Consider the following 20099-nt stretch of genomic DNA (forward strand, 5'->3'; position numbering starts at 1 on the left):
GGCCTTAGTTTGAACCTTGTGGAACACCAGTGAGGTTTTATTTTTGCCTACTGAAGTATAATAATTCTTCAAAGTCTAGATTTGACTAAGAAATTAAAGATGATGGTGGTAAATTGAAGCTAACCTGGTGTGGGTGTGCTGGTGACATATCTGAGATGCTACAGATGGACAGTTGCTAGTATGAACGCGGTGACTGCGCACAGTATATACAGGATTCCTCATCACAGCCGTCACAGCAGGGCAAGGAGACAGTCCACGATGGGCTGAATCTGGTGAGACACACGCACATGGCAGGATGTTATAGGAAATGTCATCGAACATTCTGGCAATAATTAAGCATGCAAGCAGCTCACTAGGAGGTAGGGAGCCATTGTAGACTGCAGGTATCAAGCCGACACTGTGGCGATTTGAGGGGCCGGGGGAGTGCAGTATGTCCCTGGACTCTGGTGAATGTTCATCGTTGGAGTAGCCCTGTGGAGAATCAAAGACAAATATGTCTAGGAAAGCATTTATGACTCTTTATTGGAAGCGTCCAATGAGAAAAATGACAGCAAGAACATCCTACAAAATAAAATGAATGTGTTGTGTTCAGGGGCCTGGAGATGTAACTGAGGAGGGTTGCTTAAAATCCAAGCTCTGACCCAGTATTTTTCCACATTTAGCTCCAGCCATCATCCAATCAACTATGACCAACTTCCCTGTTCCTTCTACAAACAAGCATCCCCACAGAATGACCCTGCCACCTCCGTATTTTCATCATTTTCCTACACAACCCTGCTCTGTGTTGGTCTATCACAAGAAATCCTAACAAAATGCACTGACGTTTGTGGCTGAAATGTAAAGGAGCTTAAAGGGGTATTGACACTTTTATGGACTCCATATTCATGTGTAATCTACTTACCTGGAAGGGGGGATGAGTGATCTTTGGGGTCCGACGTCGAAGTGCAGGGGCAGATTTAGGACGAGGCCTCTTTACCTCTGGCTCCTCCATTCTGGTGCGCCCAATGTCCTCATCGCATGACTTTCTTGAAGTCAGGACCTTTCCTTCCAGGAAGTAGTGGTTGCCATTTCTGTCTCTTTCTCGTTCACTCCTTTCTCTGCTCTCTCCTGCTGCCATGGAGGTGGAAGCCTCCCCTTTGCCGTCGGAGGTGATCGTGCAGTCTGAGGCGGAGCTGCTTTGATGTTTGTGTTTGAATTTAAAAGAGTCACTGCGGGTGGGAGGGGTAGGAGGAGTTGGAGTAGGGGTAGAAGAGGATGAGAGAGATTCTGTCTTTGAAGACTGTGGGGAGTGTGAAGCTACAGCTGCAATCTGATTGGCTGCCAAGTACTCCAGCTTGGAAGAGGGAGTCTCGGGGCGCTTGAAAGTGTCTGGGTCAAAGATTGACTTCCTCTGCTTGGGTGATTTATAGATGGAGAGTTGGGTGGCTGCTGAGATCTGACTAGTGTTGTCTGGAACAACCGACATACCTCCGACCATCATCTTGGGCCATGTGCCGCCACTGTGCTTCTTCTCCAGGGCAGTCTCCATACCAATGCATTCAGAGTGGGAAATGGGCTCAAACGGCAAGGAGGAAGGCGCCTTCGTATACGAACAGCACTCCTGAAATGCGCTGGGTCCGTAGCGACCGGTTCCCAGGTCGGCCAGAGGTCGCAGACTAGTGGCGTGGAGGGAAACGCTGGAGAACGGTTTGCTCACATCGCCATAAATCTCATCAGGCTCCCCTCTGACCTTCCTCCTCTCCCCAGAGGTACTACCAGAGCTGGCGCTTCCACCATCAGGGCAGAAGATGTCGGTTTGCGTCGAGCTGTTGTGTTTCAGGTTGCGGCTGTTTCTGGAGTGGAGCTCAGATAACAGAATGCGTCCGTTGGACTTCTCGGATGAATCACGCAGGCTCTCGAAGATGTTCTGGCCTGATGTGCTGTGAGGGAAAAACTACGGGAAAACAAAGGAATGAAGCAAAAAATAGATTTATTTTAAAAAAAAATGATGGATTTATAAACAACTAAGAGATATACCTTCTGTTACTAAAGTTTCTCAACTATTTAGGGCACACAGAGCTGGAGAGTTCAGGAAGAGATATTAGAACAAGCTCACCTTCATAAGGGAGAGGCTCAGCGAGTCCCTGCAGCTCCGCAACAGAGCCTCACACTCTGTCACAGATTTGTCATCAAGAGCAATTCCATTAATCTGCACAAAGACACAGTGAAAATAAGGACAGGTCACATAGGACTAAAAAGCAATGAAAGTGACTCTTCTAAAATCCCATAGGTGTTTACGAGTGCGTCTTTGGTATCAATATTCTTAAAAGAGGTGCAAAACTACAACACATTCAGGAGAGAGGATCAGTAGCTTGAAATGCGTCTTGCACTCTTACAATGGGAAAACTACAAGGAATCTAGGTCAGCACATTTTAGTTTGCAGTAAATTCAAACAGATTTCCACCATAAAAGATTCAACTTGAGCGCTATCTTATGAAACTGAGAAAGTCTGGCATTTATATGCACATAACAGACCCTACTGTTGAAAATGATTAAATATTTTTGTTTCACTTCATCATTCTTGAGTGTTTTGAAAACAATTATCCAGACTAATACTGTCTGGAGCTAATGTAGCAAATAATATATTATTTAAAGCTCTAATGGAAAAAAAATGGACATGAATATGCTGTGCAGCATGTTTTGTCCTAACTTTATGCATGTCATTCACATTACTTTAAGAGTTTATAATGCCACCTGTATAATTGTGTTCAAAACACTTAAGAATGCTGAACTGAAACGAAAATGTGTAATCATTTTCACTAGCAGGGTCTATTACGTGCATATAAATTTGGGGTGCACCAATATATAAGCTAGCCAATAAATCAGCCCCTGATTTCCTTAGCTGGAGAAAAGTCAGGCGAGTCCAGCAAGTTGTCTGGAATCTCATTAAATATGACTTTAAATTGGAGGAGCAGTATAATGGAACATTTTGTGTTTTTTGTAATCAGCTCACTTAACAAAAGGTTGGTTAAGTATGGACAGTAAAGCTCAAATGTTTAAGTTTAATGAACAGAGAAACTAAATCTTCTCTTTCTGACAGATTAACATTACAGACATCCTTACTACTCGTTACCAATTTGTTCAGTGGGAGTTCGCTGCTGTATCTGCAGAGAAAGAGAGTCTTTCAATCAATCTCTTCTTCCAAGGATTTAAGAGAAGGGATGAAAGTTCTGGATACAACTAAATCCCACCTAGCATGTCAATTCTGGATTGGATTGAGATTTGGATTACTGAGTTAAAGGAATCTGTGCTTACTCCAAAGCAATAAATGTTGAGTAAAAATTGGCTAACATAAAAAAAAAGAAAAAAAGAAGTGATTTCAAGGTGTCTAAAAATTACTCACAGCAATGAGTCTGTCTCCAACAGTGAGCGAGCCCTCTCTGGCTGCGGGACTTCCCAGGGCGATGGCAGTGACAAACACCCCACTTTCCAAACTAATACCACTGTCTGAAACACAAAGGAGAAAATCAAATGGCTACAGGGGGAAATAAAATTCACGACGACAACTATACAGACAAAATAGCAGAGTTTAAATTTAAAAAATTCAAAACTTTCACCAGGTCCTGTAGAAGAATAATAGTACATAAATGATTCAAACACAACATGAATCTGAAGAGATAACAGAAAGGACCCCAGGACTAGATAAGCTAGAAAGATTTTACAAACCATAACAGTGAAATATCCCTCTCACTCTGTCTGTTTCAACCCTGTAAGAAGACAACTCCTCCCATCGTTTCTGTGTGTGTTATTAAAGTGTAATGTACCTTTATGTCCCATTAGGTTGATGTGAACAGGGGTGACCAGCCTTCCTCCCAGAGACTTCCTTCTTCGTACCACCATGTTGATCAATCCGCCTCCATTAACCACAGCCTTCACCACCTGTTTTCTGTCCTTATTGGTCAAGTCGATGTCATTAATCTTCAGCAACCAATCGTTCACTCTGGAGTCCAAAGAGAAGAAACGATGATGAATTTAACAGACGTCTATCAACAACAATGTTTATTAAGTAGGTTCATACCTTAGCCTTCCATCAGCAACACTTCCTTTATCCACCCTTGTAACAAATATTCCACAGTCTCCAGGTAGATAGGGATCATTTACGCCCTCGGCAATGTCAAACCCAAGAGCCTTCAAGTCCATGTCCTCCTATTAGGGCAATGATATGCAGGTCAGTCAACTTATTTCTCATTACATTCGATTTGCTGTTCCCGATTTCAACTTCAGCCTCAGTCTTACCCTGTCTTTCTCAAACTCCACCACCTCCGTCTCCCATTCCAGGGAGTCCGTGTCAATGGCGGAGTCGTGAGAGCTGTGTGCCATTAGCTGACAGAACCGGGCCTCCTTCTCCAGCTGGCTCTCCATCTTTTCCCTTAACACAGAGCAGCAGTGTCAAAGGTCAGTCACCAACACATATTTAATCGGACTGAACCACATTTTTTAAATCAATACTTTTTCCTTTATCTGCCTTTGCAATTCTACACATTCTGTAGAATGTAGAAATCACAAACTTCAATGTATTGCTATTGGCACTTTATATGGTTTACTGGTGTTTGTATTTGTTTTTAACAGATGCAAATCTCAAATCTGGGCATAGATTTAACTCGCAATACATCACTTTGGAGAACCACCTTCCTGTAAAACCACATCTGCAAGTCTTTTGGTATTTTTCACCACCAGTTTTGTGAATCAAAAGATTGAAGATTGTCAGAAAGATTCTCTGTGAACATGATTTTCAAATCCAGCAACAAATTAACTGGATTTGGGTCAGAACTTTGATTGGTCCATTCTACCAGTCAAATAGACTGGTAGAATGGCCATTTGCCTTGGAATAGTTTATACCAAGGCAAATGACTTGGTATAAGTCAGCAAATGACTTGTATCAAGTTGTTGGTATAAGTCATTTACCAAGTCATTTGCCTTGGCATAAACTATTCCACTGTAATTTCTGGCTACATGATTAAGGTTGTAATATTCTGTCTCATGCATTTTATCAACATTGGCATCTTTATTGCCACTCTGCCATAAAAGCAATATTTGTAGCGTGGAAGAAATGTCTTTGCCTTGTGGACAGATTCTCCTGCCTGCTCCTCCAGAGTCTCAGTTGGTCGTTTGATTAATGTTCTCCTGGCCTGAGAAGTCAGTTTTGATGTATATTGGACAGAAGCTTTGGATATTGTTTTAAAATGTAACCTGGTTTCAAACGGTTCCACAACATTCTCCCCGAATTGTCTGCTGTGTTCATTGGTCTTTGTGATGCTGATTAGTCAATCAATCGATCGATCGCATTTATTTGTATTGCACATTTCAGCAACAAGGCAGTTCAAAGTGCTTCACATAAAAACACAAACATAAAAAGTCAATAAAACAACATACAGTCAACAATTGACAAACCAGTGACAAACATTACATTTTGACGAGTGCCATCATCAAAATCAATACAAATTGAATATATTGGTCAATGTCCCATTTCTTATGGTTCAAAAGCAACTGTAAGCAGATGGGTTTTTAGCCTTTATTTAGAGAAACTCAGTGTTTCAGCTGTTTTACAGTTTTCTGGAAGTTTGTTCCAGATTTGTGGTGCATAGAAGCTGAATGCTGCTTCTCCATGTTTCGTTCTGGGGATTCATTTCTCACAAACTTTGAAGATTCACAGAACAGCTGCAGTGAGACAAAATAACAGAGCTGAACACTGTTTACTAAATAAGAAACATCTTAGGGCAGCTGGACTTCATTTAGCACCTAGTTTACATACTTTAGATCATGATTAGATTATTTTTCTTCTTATGCCCTTTCCTTTTGTTTGTTATTTTGTTTGTATTTCCTTTTAATTCATGTAAAGCACTTTGTATTGCCTTGTTGCTGAAATGTGCTATTTAAATAAAAGTGCCTTTACCTGTACCTTTAGGGTCACTATTAGACTAAATACAATTTTTTTTAATTATAGGATTTCTATTTGCAGAACATTTCGATAACAGTGGATCACTTTCCTTCTCTTTCACTGTTATGAGCTACTTCATGACAGGCTAACCATTTAAATTCTAAACAAATTAAATTCAAGTTAGTGGTTATAATATGAGATGTTTTTTAATTGAAAGATACAAATACTTGTGAGGTACCACAGTAAATATTATCACAATTCAAAGTTCTTAAAATAGAGCTCAGAGTTTATTTTAAGACATTGGATGTCTTTATAAAAACTTTACTGCTTTGTGGGTTGTGGAATATACACTGTATTTAAAGCAGAAAAAAACTAAAAGCAGACTGGACTTGTCAGCAAGATGTATGAGGTCCTATTGAGGCCTGCCTACAAGGTAACAATGACATTCAAAGCCCAGAGGTACAAGATAAAGAGGGAATGTTTTTACCAAGTTACTGCATGATCTGAAAATACAGGAGAAGCAACTGATTTTAAGGCTTGAAAGAGAAAACAGGCCACATAGGGTCTTGATGAAACCAAAATTGTAGTCAGGTAGCAGATTCAACTTTATGCAAAACTTAAATTCAAGCCTTAAAAGTCAACAGCTCTTCATTCAAAGCTTTGACTTAGAAATGCCTGTTATGTCCACTTTCACCAGCAGATGGAGCCTTTGCATGCAGCATAGAATAACGCAAACAGAATTAGAGACTGTGTGATCTAAAATGTTTACATGTGCTTAAAACACTAATGCTTTCTGGGATAAAATGTTAATCTGTGTAAATGGAAATGAGGCCAAAAAAAAAAAAATTACCACCAAGCTCCACATTGGTTCAGTATAAGAGGAATAAGGGAGATGAAATGCAGATAAGGAGTGGAAATGTGCACAATTACTCTGATCAATAAAAAAGAATCATTTTAAAAAAACTTGAGAGGGAACTCACTTTAATTCTTTGAGTTCTCGCAGCGCATCGTTCTTCTGTTTCCTCATATCGTCCAAATTACGCAAGGCGTCGGCCAGGTCGCTGACGGCCCGGTCCCTTTCTCGCCGCAAGTTATCACACAGAGTTCTGAGGAGAGAGAGAGAGAACAGATGGTGGCAGGATGTAAAGGAATATGTGCAAATAAGTATAATGTAATGAGTATGAAAGCCCCACTGATAGTGTCTTATGTTTAAAATTAAATAAATAAAAAGAGGTTTGAAAGTACACACTGACCTTATGCTCTCCCTCTCTGCCACTATTTTGTCCCTCTCTTGGAAGGCCCAGTCCCTTCGACATTTGGCCACCTCTGCTTCCTGTGTGGCCTCCTTCAGTTCCTGGGACATGGCTTCATACTGCTTCCTCAGCATCTCTATCTCCTTATTGGCTCGTTCCATGTCCAGGGTAGCGGAGTCTTGTTTCTGAGAACATAGATTACAAAAAATCAATAAATAATGATTTCAATAATGTCAAAGTTTGTATGCATATCAAATACTTAGATGTGTAGTGAAAAATTATTAGCCAAAAACAAGAGAGGCAGAGTTTTAAGTCAAGGAGACATGTTGACAAGTCTTATTGAATATAAACCTTGAATTTTTTTCTTTATTTTTTTAATTATACAACAAATAACTAGGTAAATTATTACTTTACTTATTTATGAGTATGATGTTCTACTGAAATTATCCTGGGCTTCATGTTAATGATTTGAGGAATTGCTACTTAATTTCTAGAAATTGTCAAACATGTTAACATATGTGCACGCCACACACAGATTCCCATGAGATCTACAAGTTTTACAATCATTTCCAGGACTGACTGCAATTGTAAACTTTCCTGTACAGAAAAATGAAAATGTTTTAAGTTGTCAAACTTTTCCTATACAAATTCCAGTTCAGGACTTTATAAGTGAGGTTCAGTTAAAAGGTTATAAGTGGTGTGAAGAGCAAATGTATAAATACTATGTTACGCTATAACACTTTACATGTTCCTATTTTATTGGTGGTGCATCGCGTCCTACATACAAAAACAGAATCAAATAAACAGATGCCTTTGAGAGACTTTAAGAGCAGCAGAATGAGTGATTACTTGTCTGGCCTGGTAGTATTCTCGAAGCAGCTGATCCCTTTGAATGATGGCCTCGGTCCTCTCCTTGCGAGCCACGTCCCTCTCCTCCCGGACCATCTCGATGTCCTTGCAGGCCTGGCTCAGTTCCTTCTGGGCTTCTGCTTTGTCCTTCACTTCGTCACAGTACTTCTCCAGCAGCTCATTCCGCTCGCAGATGGCCCTGTCCCGGTCCACCAGTGACGAGTTCAGCTCCTTTACCAAAACAAAGGTGGTCAAAATTACTTGCACTGAAACGGCAGTTTACCAAACCAAATGCACCTAGCAGAAGACACTTTACGCAATGCTGCTTATGTTTTGTTTTTTTTTATGTTTTGTTAATGGTCATATTAACTACTCTGGAACACGAATGAAATGAAATTACACTGAAACTACATTTACAATCTAATGTAGGTATTGCATGTTGTTGACTAATAATATTCAATGCAACACATTTGACTGTTCTTAAATAAACATTGGATAAACCAACACCATTATATTGCATTTGGACTATAATCTTAAACAAATATTGGTTTAGTTCATAAAAAAATTTACAGACTGCTATACTGTATTTCTAATTAACCAAATTGATCTTTTCTACTTGCAGGATTCTCTGCTCAGAGAATGTGACAAACAAGGGTTAGAAACTTGACCTGTCGTCAAGCTCCTCAATAAAAATATTACAGACTATGCACGACCAAAATTATGAATTCAGTCAAAGAGTACTATCATTTTGTCAGGCTGCAAATTGTAGATTTCATAAGGATTAAAATATTGTGGCAGCAGAAGATATGCCGCACCAAACAGCCCTTTATATGTTCAAATCCACACAGCCAGAAGCAGAGGGAATCACAACCACTGTGAAAATACGCAGTCGTTTTGAGCAGGATTAACGTCCAGGTTTGCTCATTTTGCTTCATAGTGTAATTCATCCATTTGTTTTTATGTATGGGTTCCATCCCACTGTGTCTCCAATGACAACGTCAGATTTGTGCAGATCTGCATCTAATTTTCTGTGGCTTTCTTGTGAAGCCTGTAATGTAAGAACTTCACAGTATGTGGTAATCTAAATTTAGCACTGTTTTCCTTGTAGATTTGTTGGTAAGATGACAATTAAACACCACCACAGCTAAAATGGCTCATAGTCAGAGCCCTGTTTAATTTTAATTGGAGATGGAGCAATCAGGCTTTTACTGGTCAACACATATGTAGTGCTCTCACGCACCTAATTGTCAGATTGAGATTTTGATTACTCTCAGAATTATAACACCATTTTTTTTTGGTATTTATTATTTTAATCTAACAATTAGATGCTGTTGACCATGAAAAACATGCAGCAGCTTTTTAATGAGTTTGAATCCAACAGCAAATGAGGGGATTGCAAGATTATCCCCATGCGCCTAACCTTTATCCGATTTCTATTGTACTCAAAAAAGTCGCATCATAGTACATAATATTGGTGATGCATATATAGATCAAAAAAAGTGGAAGCTTCAATCCTTTTAATGCACATGACAAAAGACATTTTTAGTATCTGACCTGCCCCACTCAACCAAAATTATTTTGTCCAGTACCTGACTGATTGATGCATCCCTTATATTTACTAATAATGTGATGCTAATCTGCTTCTCATCAGACATGCAGACTAAAAACGGTGCTCACTCAGCCAGTGAGAGGGTAGAAAGCAGCGAGGGCTGCGTTTACATAACAGCACTACAGTAAAATTTGTGGGTAAAAGGGATGAAAATAAAGTGTAGACTGGGTCTGGGTGATAAATGTCTGTCAGATGCACAAAAACACAGCAATTCATGTCTGATGTAGCATCTGCACTCCAAATACAACCCCACCAAACAAGGAAATATTTCACACTCCTATTCAATCTGTTTATCTGGCTCACAACCCCTTTTTGCCTAGCAATATATATCTACTTAAAGATACAGTAGCTGAATGTTATACACAACATTTTTACACTGTATAAGTATTATAAAAATGTACTTACTCTATACATAAAATTTTTATGTATAGAGTACTGCAACTATTTTTATACATTTTGAACTTTTTCATGATTTTCTTTCATGTTACAGTGTGCAACATTTAATGTGTTTTAATTGGATACACTACGACAAAGAGGCACAAGACTATAATAAGGAACAAAAAGAGTATATGATATGTATATTTTTTAACAAATAATCTGAAAAATGTGCTCTGCGTGTGTGTTGAGCACCCTTTCCCCTTAGACTCCATAAACAAATCTACCAAATTACAGCTGGAAGTCTTTTGGGGTAGGTCTAAAACAGCTTTGCACATCTAGAGGTTAAATCATCGATCCGTCCTTCTTTGCAAAATAGCTTAAGTTTTTAAATTGGATTTGGGTCTAGACTTTGACTAGGTCATTCTAGAAGAAGGATTATGGTTTGAACTAAAATATTTAATTGTTTGTTTTGTAGTGATTGTTCTGCAGATGTTTATCGCTAGTATCCCATCACAGTGTAGATTAAAAAGTTCAGTCTGACCACTTTCGCATATTTCCTGTGTTCCCTGCGTGGCTTTCTGCTGGCCACTTTTCAATAAAAATGTCAGATTTGTGCAGTGCAACACCAATACATGTCCTGCCCATAGGTTTTTGTCACTTGAACTTTGGATTTCTGCCCCTCATCTGGAATTATGTGCAGGGGTATCAGAGTAAAAGGGGCTTTAAATACCAAATGTCATTTTCCTTCTACTTTACAAGTACTTACTACTTTGAGATGGTCCATCACATAATATCAAAATGAAATGCAATAAATAAGTAAAGATATATCATAAGAAATTTGTAAAATTCAAGGTACATAAATATTTTTGCAAGGCACTGTAAGTAATATTAATATGTAAAAGTATGATTTTAATTGGATATTGTCCAAAATACTCAATCTGTACTTTTAACTACAGTATCTTACTTGGAAAATGACTCCTCTTTATGAAAAACTATTTTTTAGGCAAAACTGCTTATGCAAAATAGATGAGTCTCTCACCTGTCTGAGTGCTTCCAACTCCTCACTAGCCACTACCCGCTCTGAAGAAGTGTTCTTCAGTCGTGCTTCAGCCGCCTCCAATTCCGTCTGCAGCTTATCCAGCTCTTTGATCACCTGGTCCCTCTCGCTCATGATGAGGCGGTACTCATTGAAGACGGAATCTCTCTCCTCCTTGTACTTCTCGCAGTCCTTGGAAGCCTTCAGCTGCAGGTTTTTGTAGCGCGTCACCTCCGACTGCAGTCGCTCCATCTCCCTCTGCAGCTCCTTGTTTTGAGCCGATGACTTGTTCAGCTCCTGCTGCACTGAATCAAACCTGCGAACCAAAGGATCACGGTAAGAATCAGCTCAGAGTTTCACCACCAACTCCTGAGACGTTTTGATTAAATCGTGGTGGGATTTCAACTTCGCCTCAGTTTGTGCTTTCACCTCCTCATCGACGTGGAGAACTGCTGCTGGTAGTGCATGGCCGAGTCTCGCTGTTTTAGCAAAGCATCTATCTGCTTCTGCAGCCGGCGGTTCTCCTCCTCCGCCTGCTCCAGACGACTCAGGTCAGTGTTGTGGTTGGCCACCTTCTCGCCGTAGCGCTTGCTGAGGGCGTCATAGTCCTTCTTCATGCCTTCCAGTTTGTCCATCGCAGTGTCGTACAACTGATTCAACACCTCCGACGAGCCTTTCTCCCTCATCACCTGGACAGGACAGCACATGTAAAACAGTAAACTATTGTCTTGCTATTGCTGTGCACCACGTTAGAACCAGATGGCATCAATATGCAGAGAGATTTCTATTTACAATCAAATAAAATATGATTTATAAAATTAAGCAGACTCATTGACCTGCACTTGTGCTCTTGACTAAAACTTAACAACTTAAACTGATTATGTACAGCGTTTGTCCTTCAGACTCAAGTCATTCTCAATAAGACTCTCTCTCTTTCTCCTGACAGTTTTGCTGATCCAGTCTTCCCGATTCCTGAGAGATCTGCTGTCACCCTAGGGCTGGATTGACCTCGGCTAAGCAACATATACTAGATATACTGTGAACTTGTAGCAACATGGTTTAGATCAGAATGCCCTTCGCCGAGGCCAAGCCCTTTTCTTCTGTGTTTGCCCTTTTCAGAAATGCTCTGCATGCATCTCCCTCCTCTTTCCTGCCCTGTTTAGAACTGCAGCAGCGTACCCATGGGGGCTGTGTAAGAGAAATTTACAGTAATACAATAAGGGTCACAATTCCCTTGGAACAAACTGTTCACTGCATAGAACATAAAAGGGTAGATTTCTATAATTTAAAAAAGAAAAGAAAAAAAACTGAAACCGTTTCTTTCAGCACAGAAACAAATGTTAATTGAATTGTGTGTCATATTCACAAAACGGCATCTGAGCTGCTTCATCATTCACTCAGTGATGTGTTTGTGTCGCAGCTGTACCTGCTGTTGTTGCAGCCGAAGGTCTGCCAACTCCTTCTGGTCTTGACTGTGAAGTCGTTTGAGCTCCTCGCAGTTCTGTTTCAGGTGGTTGTGTTCTCGGACAAGTTGGGCGTTCTCTCTCCTGACCGTTTCCATCTCCTCCTTCAGCTGAGCCTGGTCGCCCAGGACGCGGCTGTGCAGCATGCTGGGGGAAAAGATGAGCAGGAATATATCTGAACTGTTGCAGTCACAACACTAAAGCAGTTACAGGGACAGATTTTAATGGGATTTTCTGAATATGGTGACACAGTAAAGACCCAAATACTTCCTCGTGCTTTTCCAAAAGGTTACAAATTCCTGTTTCAGTATAAGCTAAAAGCCAGAATTTTCCATATTTCAAAATATTCCAACTCTCAAGCAGGTAGCACATGATCATAATCGTGGCCTCGGTTCCCAAGCTGTTACGCTGAACGATTCAATCTCATAAATGCCTTCATTTTCAAGCTTTTAAAAAGAGTGCAGGATTTCTGTACAGCCAGAGCTGTTAGTGTGAAAGCTGGCTGTAGCTACAAGGGAAGCTCTTTCAATTAGGTTAATGGAAGCACCATGCCAGCATTTGGTACAAATGTTGTAAAACAGTGCAGTAAAACTTTATTATTCCTAGCAGGTGGCTTGTGACAGAATGTTCAACCTACATTTTTCAGAAACGAGCAGAGTGGCACAGACACCACTGCTGGCTAATCTAAGCATATTGCCGTATACTGCCTTCATTATTAATGTGGAGATGAAAACAGGTGTTACTGGAGGGATGCTTACTGGTAGAAGTCGGCTTCCTTCACGGCCTCCTCACACCTCTTCAGTGTTTTGGTATGCTGGTTCTGAAGAGACTGTAGGTCTCCCATGGCCCTCATGCACTGGCTTTTCAGGCGCTCGTAGTCATGGCTGGCTTTGGGATTTGGCCTATAAAAGAAAAGCAGCAAGCAGTCAGAATTCTACCCCATATTGTTTAATAGCTCTAAAAGATGTGAAAAGGCTGAGATTTTCATTGTACTGAAGAATTTAATAAGAGGAAATGTCTCTAGCAAACAAACAAAAAAAAAAGATATGTAAGCAATGATCTCTTCTATAGCATATTGAAAAGCCTAAAGACTAAAGCTCATTCAGCTCAAGGACAAATACTCAGTGTTTGTAGAGTCAACATTATTCCAAAGTGCAGAGAATTAGCAGATGAAAAGACAGCAGAAAGAACTGATGACACTGTAATCCCAGTGACTTTGCCTTCCTGGATAAACAAACGTTACTGATCAAGCTATGCTGCTCCCATATCACAACATATCACAAGTCAAAAAAAAAATACCTTAAATGTCCAAGAACAACGTTTCAGTCCAGGTTTGTACCTGCAGTCATCGAAGGTGGTCCCAGGCGATGCCAACGCCAGACGCTTCCGAAGCTCATCCCGCTCCCTGGTCACCTGGCGGAGCTGCAGGAGGATGGTGTCCAGGTTGTCGCCGGCGTGACGGTTGTCGTTAACGGCTGGGGGAGGGGAGGACGCTTCACCGTTTACAGGGGAACCTGTAACAATAAGCCCATTAGAGTCACTTATGACACACAGCAAAACTATTGAGCATATTAACTGATTGAGTAACAAATGGCTATGAGAAATATTGAATATTGTGATAATTTCAAATATGTAACTTTTACTACACAGCCTGTCTTTTCCCAACTTTCATGATCAGAGTTTCTGTTCTGATCATGAAAGTTACATTTTGTTTAACTCAAAATTTTTAAATACTAGTAAAATGATGAAAGTAAGAAAGACGAGACAAGTTTAGGATGATCCACTCTATCTAGTAACACAGTATTAATATTATTATTAAATGGTTTATTTGAGCACTTCTATCAACAAACAACTGACAGAAAAAACTGAAATTTGGATTTTATTTATTGGAGCCATTGTTTTCAGTTTTAACTCTAATAAAATTCTTCAGGCCACTACATAGATTGTAATACTTTTCCACTTCAGTAAAGCATTTATGCTTAATTATTGTAAATCTTTGTTGAGTAGTCAGATCAGGAAGATAATTTTAGAGTCACATTCAGGATTGCTTTCTTCAAAAGAACACCCCCGGCAGGAAGTCTGGGGATTATGTGCATCTTTGAGTCAACTTTTGGATCTTTCTTGGGTTTATGTAACAGCTGAGTCACTTGGACCTCTGTCAGAAACAGGGAGAGGCAGACATGGCAAGCCTCCTTAGAAAATAGGGAAGAATTGGTAGAGTGTTTTTTGCACACATTGTGGGCTTTAAAAGGACAAATAAATCCAACTTCCTGTCCTTTAAATCAGGCATTTATAAACACATTCCTTCATTTTCCTGGATATACTTCAGCATTGTTTTGGTCCATTTTGGATTCCAATCTCACCCACCCACTCTTATACAAAAATGTGCAGCAGAAGTCTTTCATTATTATACATACCAACGCTACTGAGAGAACTGCTGCTTTCCGAGTCTGATGGCATGGTGGACAGGACGCTGTAGGTGGAACCTGCCAGGACAGGACAGCCATTCAGACGCACAGCATGAACAGAATGATAAACCCATAGTACAGTGTGCTGAGAAATTAATAATATATACTCAGCTCTTTATTTAATGCACAGTCGTGTGATAAATATGGAGCCGTGTTTGTACTTCACTTCTTCTCACTGGCTCTATATTAATTCAACTACAGTAAATTGAATTAATCAATTTTTCTTTCAGCAGCCAAGTTAGAAATCTGACTTTTATACTTGTTATATCCTATGCATTGCATTTAATAAACCTTTGCCAGATCAATGGAGAACTTGATAGAATTTTTCCGTTTGTTTTCAGAGATCAGATCCAAGCTGAGTTTGAGGTGTGCTTTTTGAACTTCCAGGCCGGTTTCTGTGGGCCTCCTCAGATTGTTACAGAATAATAACACGAAGAACAGATGTGTGCAAGATGTACTATATTTTAATGGTGCATCTTGAGCAAAAGCATACCACATATATTTTATGGAACCGTCGGGAAACTGTGTCATCCTGTGAAAACAGGGCATAGCGTGGCCAGCTTGGCTCTGAAATGCTCCACTGCCAACACTGCAGTCAAAAACCCAGAGAAGCTCAATCGAATGCAGGCATTACAAACTACGCTTCATGTAAATCCAGGTGGAAACAAAGACACACACCAATTCATATAATCTGGACAGTTTTTATTCTAACCACAATAATCTTGTGGTTAGCTCAGAATCCAGGAACTTGATTGTGTATAAAAAATAAAAATCGGGATTTAAAAGAGAGCTGAAATGGTGGCCAGCCTCATCAGTGGCAGTGAAGTCGCAGTTTGACAGCAGCAGTTCTTGACTTCTACTTCTGTCCTTGCTTCCCACTGGCTTTAGCTGCAGCTCTCCTGTGTGACGAGGCCAAGCCTAATTAACTATGAGCTCTGTGCGACTGAGCCACTCCATCTTAGGGCTGGCAGACGGAGGAAAGGAGAGGAGAAACACAAAGTGGGCATGGGCAAGTAGAGGATGGATGAAAAGAGATAGCCTAAGTAAGTCACAGAAAAGATAAGGAAGAAGTGTATATTGGAGAGGGGGGGAGGGCGGGGAAGGAGAGAAGCAAAGAGCAAAGGCTTTTAATATGTTCTGACATTCCCCGTCTGACGCTCAACCCTCCTGCTCTGCAAAATGCTTCCAGCACACAGCTTTGATTGCATATTGTTCCACCAGACATGATGAGAAGTGCTGTGGAGTTGCACAGCAGTAACTCTCTACAATCAGCACATCGATGCAAAAAGCGGTTCCTTTTTGCTTGTTGCTTTTCAATGTCTTTGGTGGCTTTCCAATGCAATATTTGACTTCTTGAACCCAGTATGTGACTGACGATGTCTCACAAAAACAGACAGGAGCCACTGCGAGGCATTATGTCAGCTTAGTTGCAGGATAAATCTTTTCATAATATCCTAGAGGCAAACTCAGTGAAGCTCTGATACAAAGAAGAAAAAAAAAACTAGAGTATTTGAGGGCAACCTTATGGCAAAGTTATGAGGACAGATATTGGATGGACAGAAACACCCTCAGATGATAAAATTCACTCAGTAGTTGCATGCATCTCATTCCTCTTTTTTTAAGACTGCCACATTTGTTTTTCAGTTCAAAATTTTTAGACAGATTGATCCTGTTTTCTTACTTTTTATTCTAAGGACTAAAACAGACTAAATATACTACAGGCTATTGAACACAGACAAAATACTAACTACCCTAACCTAACCTACATGCAACTAACCTACAAAATTGATCATGATGACTAGAGTAGTATGTCGACTGACTTTTCTTTAAAAGCATTCTTTATTTTCGGGGTGTGCTGTGGTGGCGCAGGGGGTTAGCACGCCCCACGTTTGGAGGCCTTAGTCCTCGACACGGACGTCGCGGGTTCGACTCCCGGTCCCGACGACCTTTACCGCATGTCTTCCCCCCTCTCCTCACCCTCCTTCCTGTCTGCCTACTGTCAAAAAATACGAGCCACTAGCGCCGCAAAAACTCTTCGGAGAAAGAAAAAAAAAAAAAAAGCATTCTTTATTTTCTTTAACTTTTTTAACTAAATACTAAAACTCTTTTTTTATGGTAAAATCACTAAAAAGCTACAACCAAGTTGTTGCAGTGCCAGAACCCAAAAAATGTTTTCCAAAAGAAGTATATATTTTTGTTGTTACTAAATACAAGTCATTGGTTAGCGTTTCTACTATGATACTTTGCTTTCCTTGAGAGTCGTACTCTTCACTAAACAGGTCAATTTTTTTTATTCATTTCCAGTTCACACATATTTTTTGAAATTCTAAACAAACATTTTTTTTTATTATTATTATTTGCAAATGTGTAGCTAAGGCTTTAATTTGTTGTTTTTTTTACTGTCATGCTGGAGGTAACATCTCTAGTATTTAGTTTAATAACATCTTTACATATTATTAAGTGCACTCTTTTTATATTTTTTGTGATAAAAGTTAAGAAAAAAAAGAAGAAAATAAATTTTATCAAATAGAAAATATCCAACAGACAGCACCAAACTAAATTCACCAAGAAATGAGGATATAAGATTATTTCCATTTATTCATCTTAGCATATTTCTCCAACTTTTACCAGATTTTCATGATGAAGAAAAAAAAAGTCTGAGTCAGATCTCTGGCTGATCTACTGGTGCACCTCTAAACATCACCTTCCTTAATATTTCGCTGTGTGATTTGAAAAGGCAAGCTACGGTACTTGGATAAATCCCTGTAATCTACTAAAGCCACTCACCAAATAGCATACAGCTATAACTCCTACGCTTGCAACAGTTCTGGGACAATCTTTGGAAATACACAACACGCTTTCTCTGCAAGGACGGATGTGTGCACCACAATTTCTATAATGAGATTAAAATCCCCAGCTGATAATTCAACCCAGCATGCAGCACGGAGGGACTCAGAGTGGCAAAGATGACTCAGTGGCGAGAGGCCTTTTTTATTATCGATACCAATTAGCACCAGCCACAAACTGTGAGGCTGATCATTTGTAAACACATTCACTGTATCAATAAAATGGAGCTCCATTATTGAACCATAGATCTGATCTCCACAGTGGGAGAAGGTACCAGTCTAACAGTAAGACGAAAGAAAAAGGACTGGAGGAATTCTATTAAATAGCAAAGTAAAATGTCACTGCCAAAAGTCATCGTATATTTTAACAGGAGCAGTTACATGTTACAACACACTAGCATCTAAGGTGGGAATTATTCCAGTGGAAGTCCTGAGGCAATGGCAACAAAGGCCCTTTCGCTGTCATCTAAACAGGTCAGGGGAGTGCTTGCTCCACCGATGAGGTTCCACTTCCCCCACTACTCCGTCTGCTTCCCCTCGCAGTCACACCGTGTACTACGCTACCAACAGTTGCTTCAGACAACCAGATTATATTCTTCAGCTCATAAACCAAGTCGACACACGTTGCCATGGAGAAAGTGGATGAGAGGAAAACTGACTTTGCTATGTGCTAAAAAGAAGGACACACACAACATGCAAAGTGTGGCTCCAACCTTTCGCAGTTGGGTTACACTAAATTCATTTTTAAGTCTGCCCCTACCAAAAAGATAACTAAAAAATTACAATAAAAATATCAGCTCTTCAAAATTTGTGTATTTTAAAAAAGAAAAAGTTTGATTTATTTTATTAAAGCTTATAGTATGAACACAAATTTATCTGGAAAACTCCAGATTTTATTTTAAAGCAAAACCTGAAGAGAGAAACAAAAATCTTATATTTCATTTCAATCCACATAAACTTAAAGAGCAATAAATATCAGGCTATTCAAAAGTTAGCAGTGTCTGCACTGCGCAACACAAACTCAGTGTGAAAAATAATATTCTATTCACTTTCCTGTGATTCAATGAAAAAATATTTTGTAGTATAATCCCTGGAACAAATTAGTACTTTATTTGCCATTGAGAAATGTATTTACTAAGAACAGTGGCCAACCTGGTTAGTAATGTTGGATTGCTGTGAGCGTCTGTCAAAAGAGATATTAAAAGATATTTGTAAAAGAGATATTACGGTACAGTTTATACAATTGTTCATAAGGCAACATAGTCTTATCTTTCTGTCAGTGAGCCACAATGAGTCTACATATCCCTCAACTCTAGTTTCCCCAGCTTCACACTCTTTAAACTATAGAGGAGCAAATACAACGAGCTAATGCTGCTGAAAACTACCGACTGATTTTACTGCCTATTTATGTGTAGCTAAAGGATGTGGCAGTATTAAGCCAGAAAGCAGAAGGATCGTCTTCATAATTTTGACAGCTAAACCCTGACAGGGGCTCTATGCACTATACGAATGATGTGGTTTAAATAAGAGACATTTCAGTCCCACAAATGTTTTGCAATACCGTTTCTTATTCCTCAACTTGTCGCATTTACAAAGATTGAGCACCAACCCAGCAGCAGAACTCCTTTATACCTCATTTTCAATCTATATTCTATGTATATCACTTTCTGCAACAGTTAAGGCTAGGCAATAGAAAGCTATGTACACTCCATATCTTAAACTTAGTAGATTTATAGACTGAAACAAGCTATTTTTCACACAATTCCCTTCAAGGCTTGAATGATGTCTGTTTTGCATGTGTTCCCAGGGTCTAGGAAGGATGGCGGCTCAGAGGGTGGGGGTTTAACTTGCTGTGTTACTGATATAACTCTGAGTCAGATCAGAGCTAGTCACATGGATGAAAAAATGCGTTTTGTAAAGGAGGGCTTGTTATAAAGAAGACTGAGCTCTGTGCATTTTCAAACTTTTTCAGAACTGTTTGCTGCTTCTTCTCCTTTGCAAATTAACATTTGTTCTGCCAGTTTACATGACAAATATATAGAGATGATATTTGTTAAGTCTTTCAAAAAAAAATCCCATCTAATAGGTGCTTTTTTAGATAATGAATTGAACAGACCTCATGCAATATTAATGTTTAAGACATTAATTTATAAACTGACCCCGTCTTAAATGTTGGCACAATTTTCTCCCTGACCTGTCTGCTGTGTTCTGTGGTTTGATTACTAATGTTCTCTAATAAAATCTCTGAAGCCTTCAAAGAACAGCTGTGTTCAGAAAGAG

At 39.6% G+C, this 20099-nt stretch overlaps 1 protein-coding gene across 3 annotated transcripts in view; it reads right to left on the minus strand.

Annotated features, from left to right (window-relative positions):
• The window catches only part of dlg5a (discs, large homolog 5a (Drosophila)), a 43585-nt gene that overhangs the window by 13446 nt on the left and 10040 nt on the right, over positions 1 to 20099 (minus strand). For 2 of the 3 annotated variants that reach the window (XM_028006459.1, XM_028006458.1), the window contains exons 2-18: positions 14923 to 14991; positions 13845 to 14019; positions 13264 to 13407; positions 12469 to 12652; positions 11472 to 11731; positions 11046 to 11358; positions 8020 to 8250; positions 7171 to 7355; positions 6898 to 7023; positions 4276 to 4408; positions 4058 to 4185; positions 3804 to 3979; positions 3383 to 3486; positions 2096 to 2188; positions 902 to 1933; positions 354 to 471; positions 125 to 269 (exon numbers count right to left, since the gene is read on the minus strand). In XM_028006459.1, the coding sequence (XP_027862260.1) occupies positions 125 to 269; positions 354 to 471; positions 902 to 1933; positions 2096 to 2188; positions 3383 to 3486; positions 3804 to 3979; positions 4058 to 4185; positions 4276 to 4408; positions 6898 to 7023; positions 7171 to 7355; positions 8020 to 8250; positions 11046 to 11358; positions 11472 to 11731; positions 12469 to 12652; positions 13264 to 13407; positions 13845 to 14019; positions 14923 to 14991 (3616 nt within the window). The remainder of the gene's footprint in view (positions 1 to 124; positions 270 to 353; positions 472 to 901; positions 1934 to 2095; positions 2189 to 3382; positions 3487 to 3803; positions 3980 to 4057; positions 4186 to 4275; positions 4409 to 6897; positions 7024 to 7170; positions 7356 to 8019; positions 8251 to 11045; positions 11359 to 11471; positions 11732 to 12468; positions 12653 to 13263; positions 13408 to 13844; positions 14020 to 14922; positions 14992 to 20099) is intronic. The other variant, XM_028006460.1, reaches the window with a different exon arrangement.

The sequence above is a fragment of the Xiphophorus couchianus genome, chromosome 22 (assembly GCF_001444195.1).
Source record: "Xiphophorus couchianus chromosome 22, X_couchianus-1.0, whole genome shotgun sequence".
Lineage (NCBI taxonomy): Eukaryota > Metazoa > Chordata > Actinopteri > Cyprinodontiformes > Poeciliidae > Xiphophorus > Xiphophorus couchianus.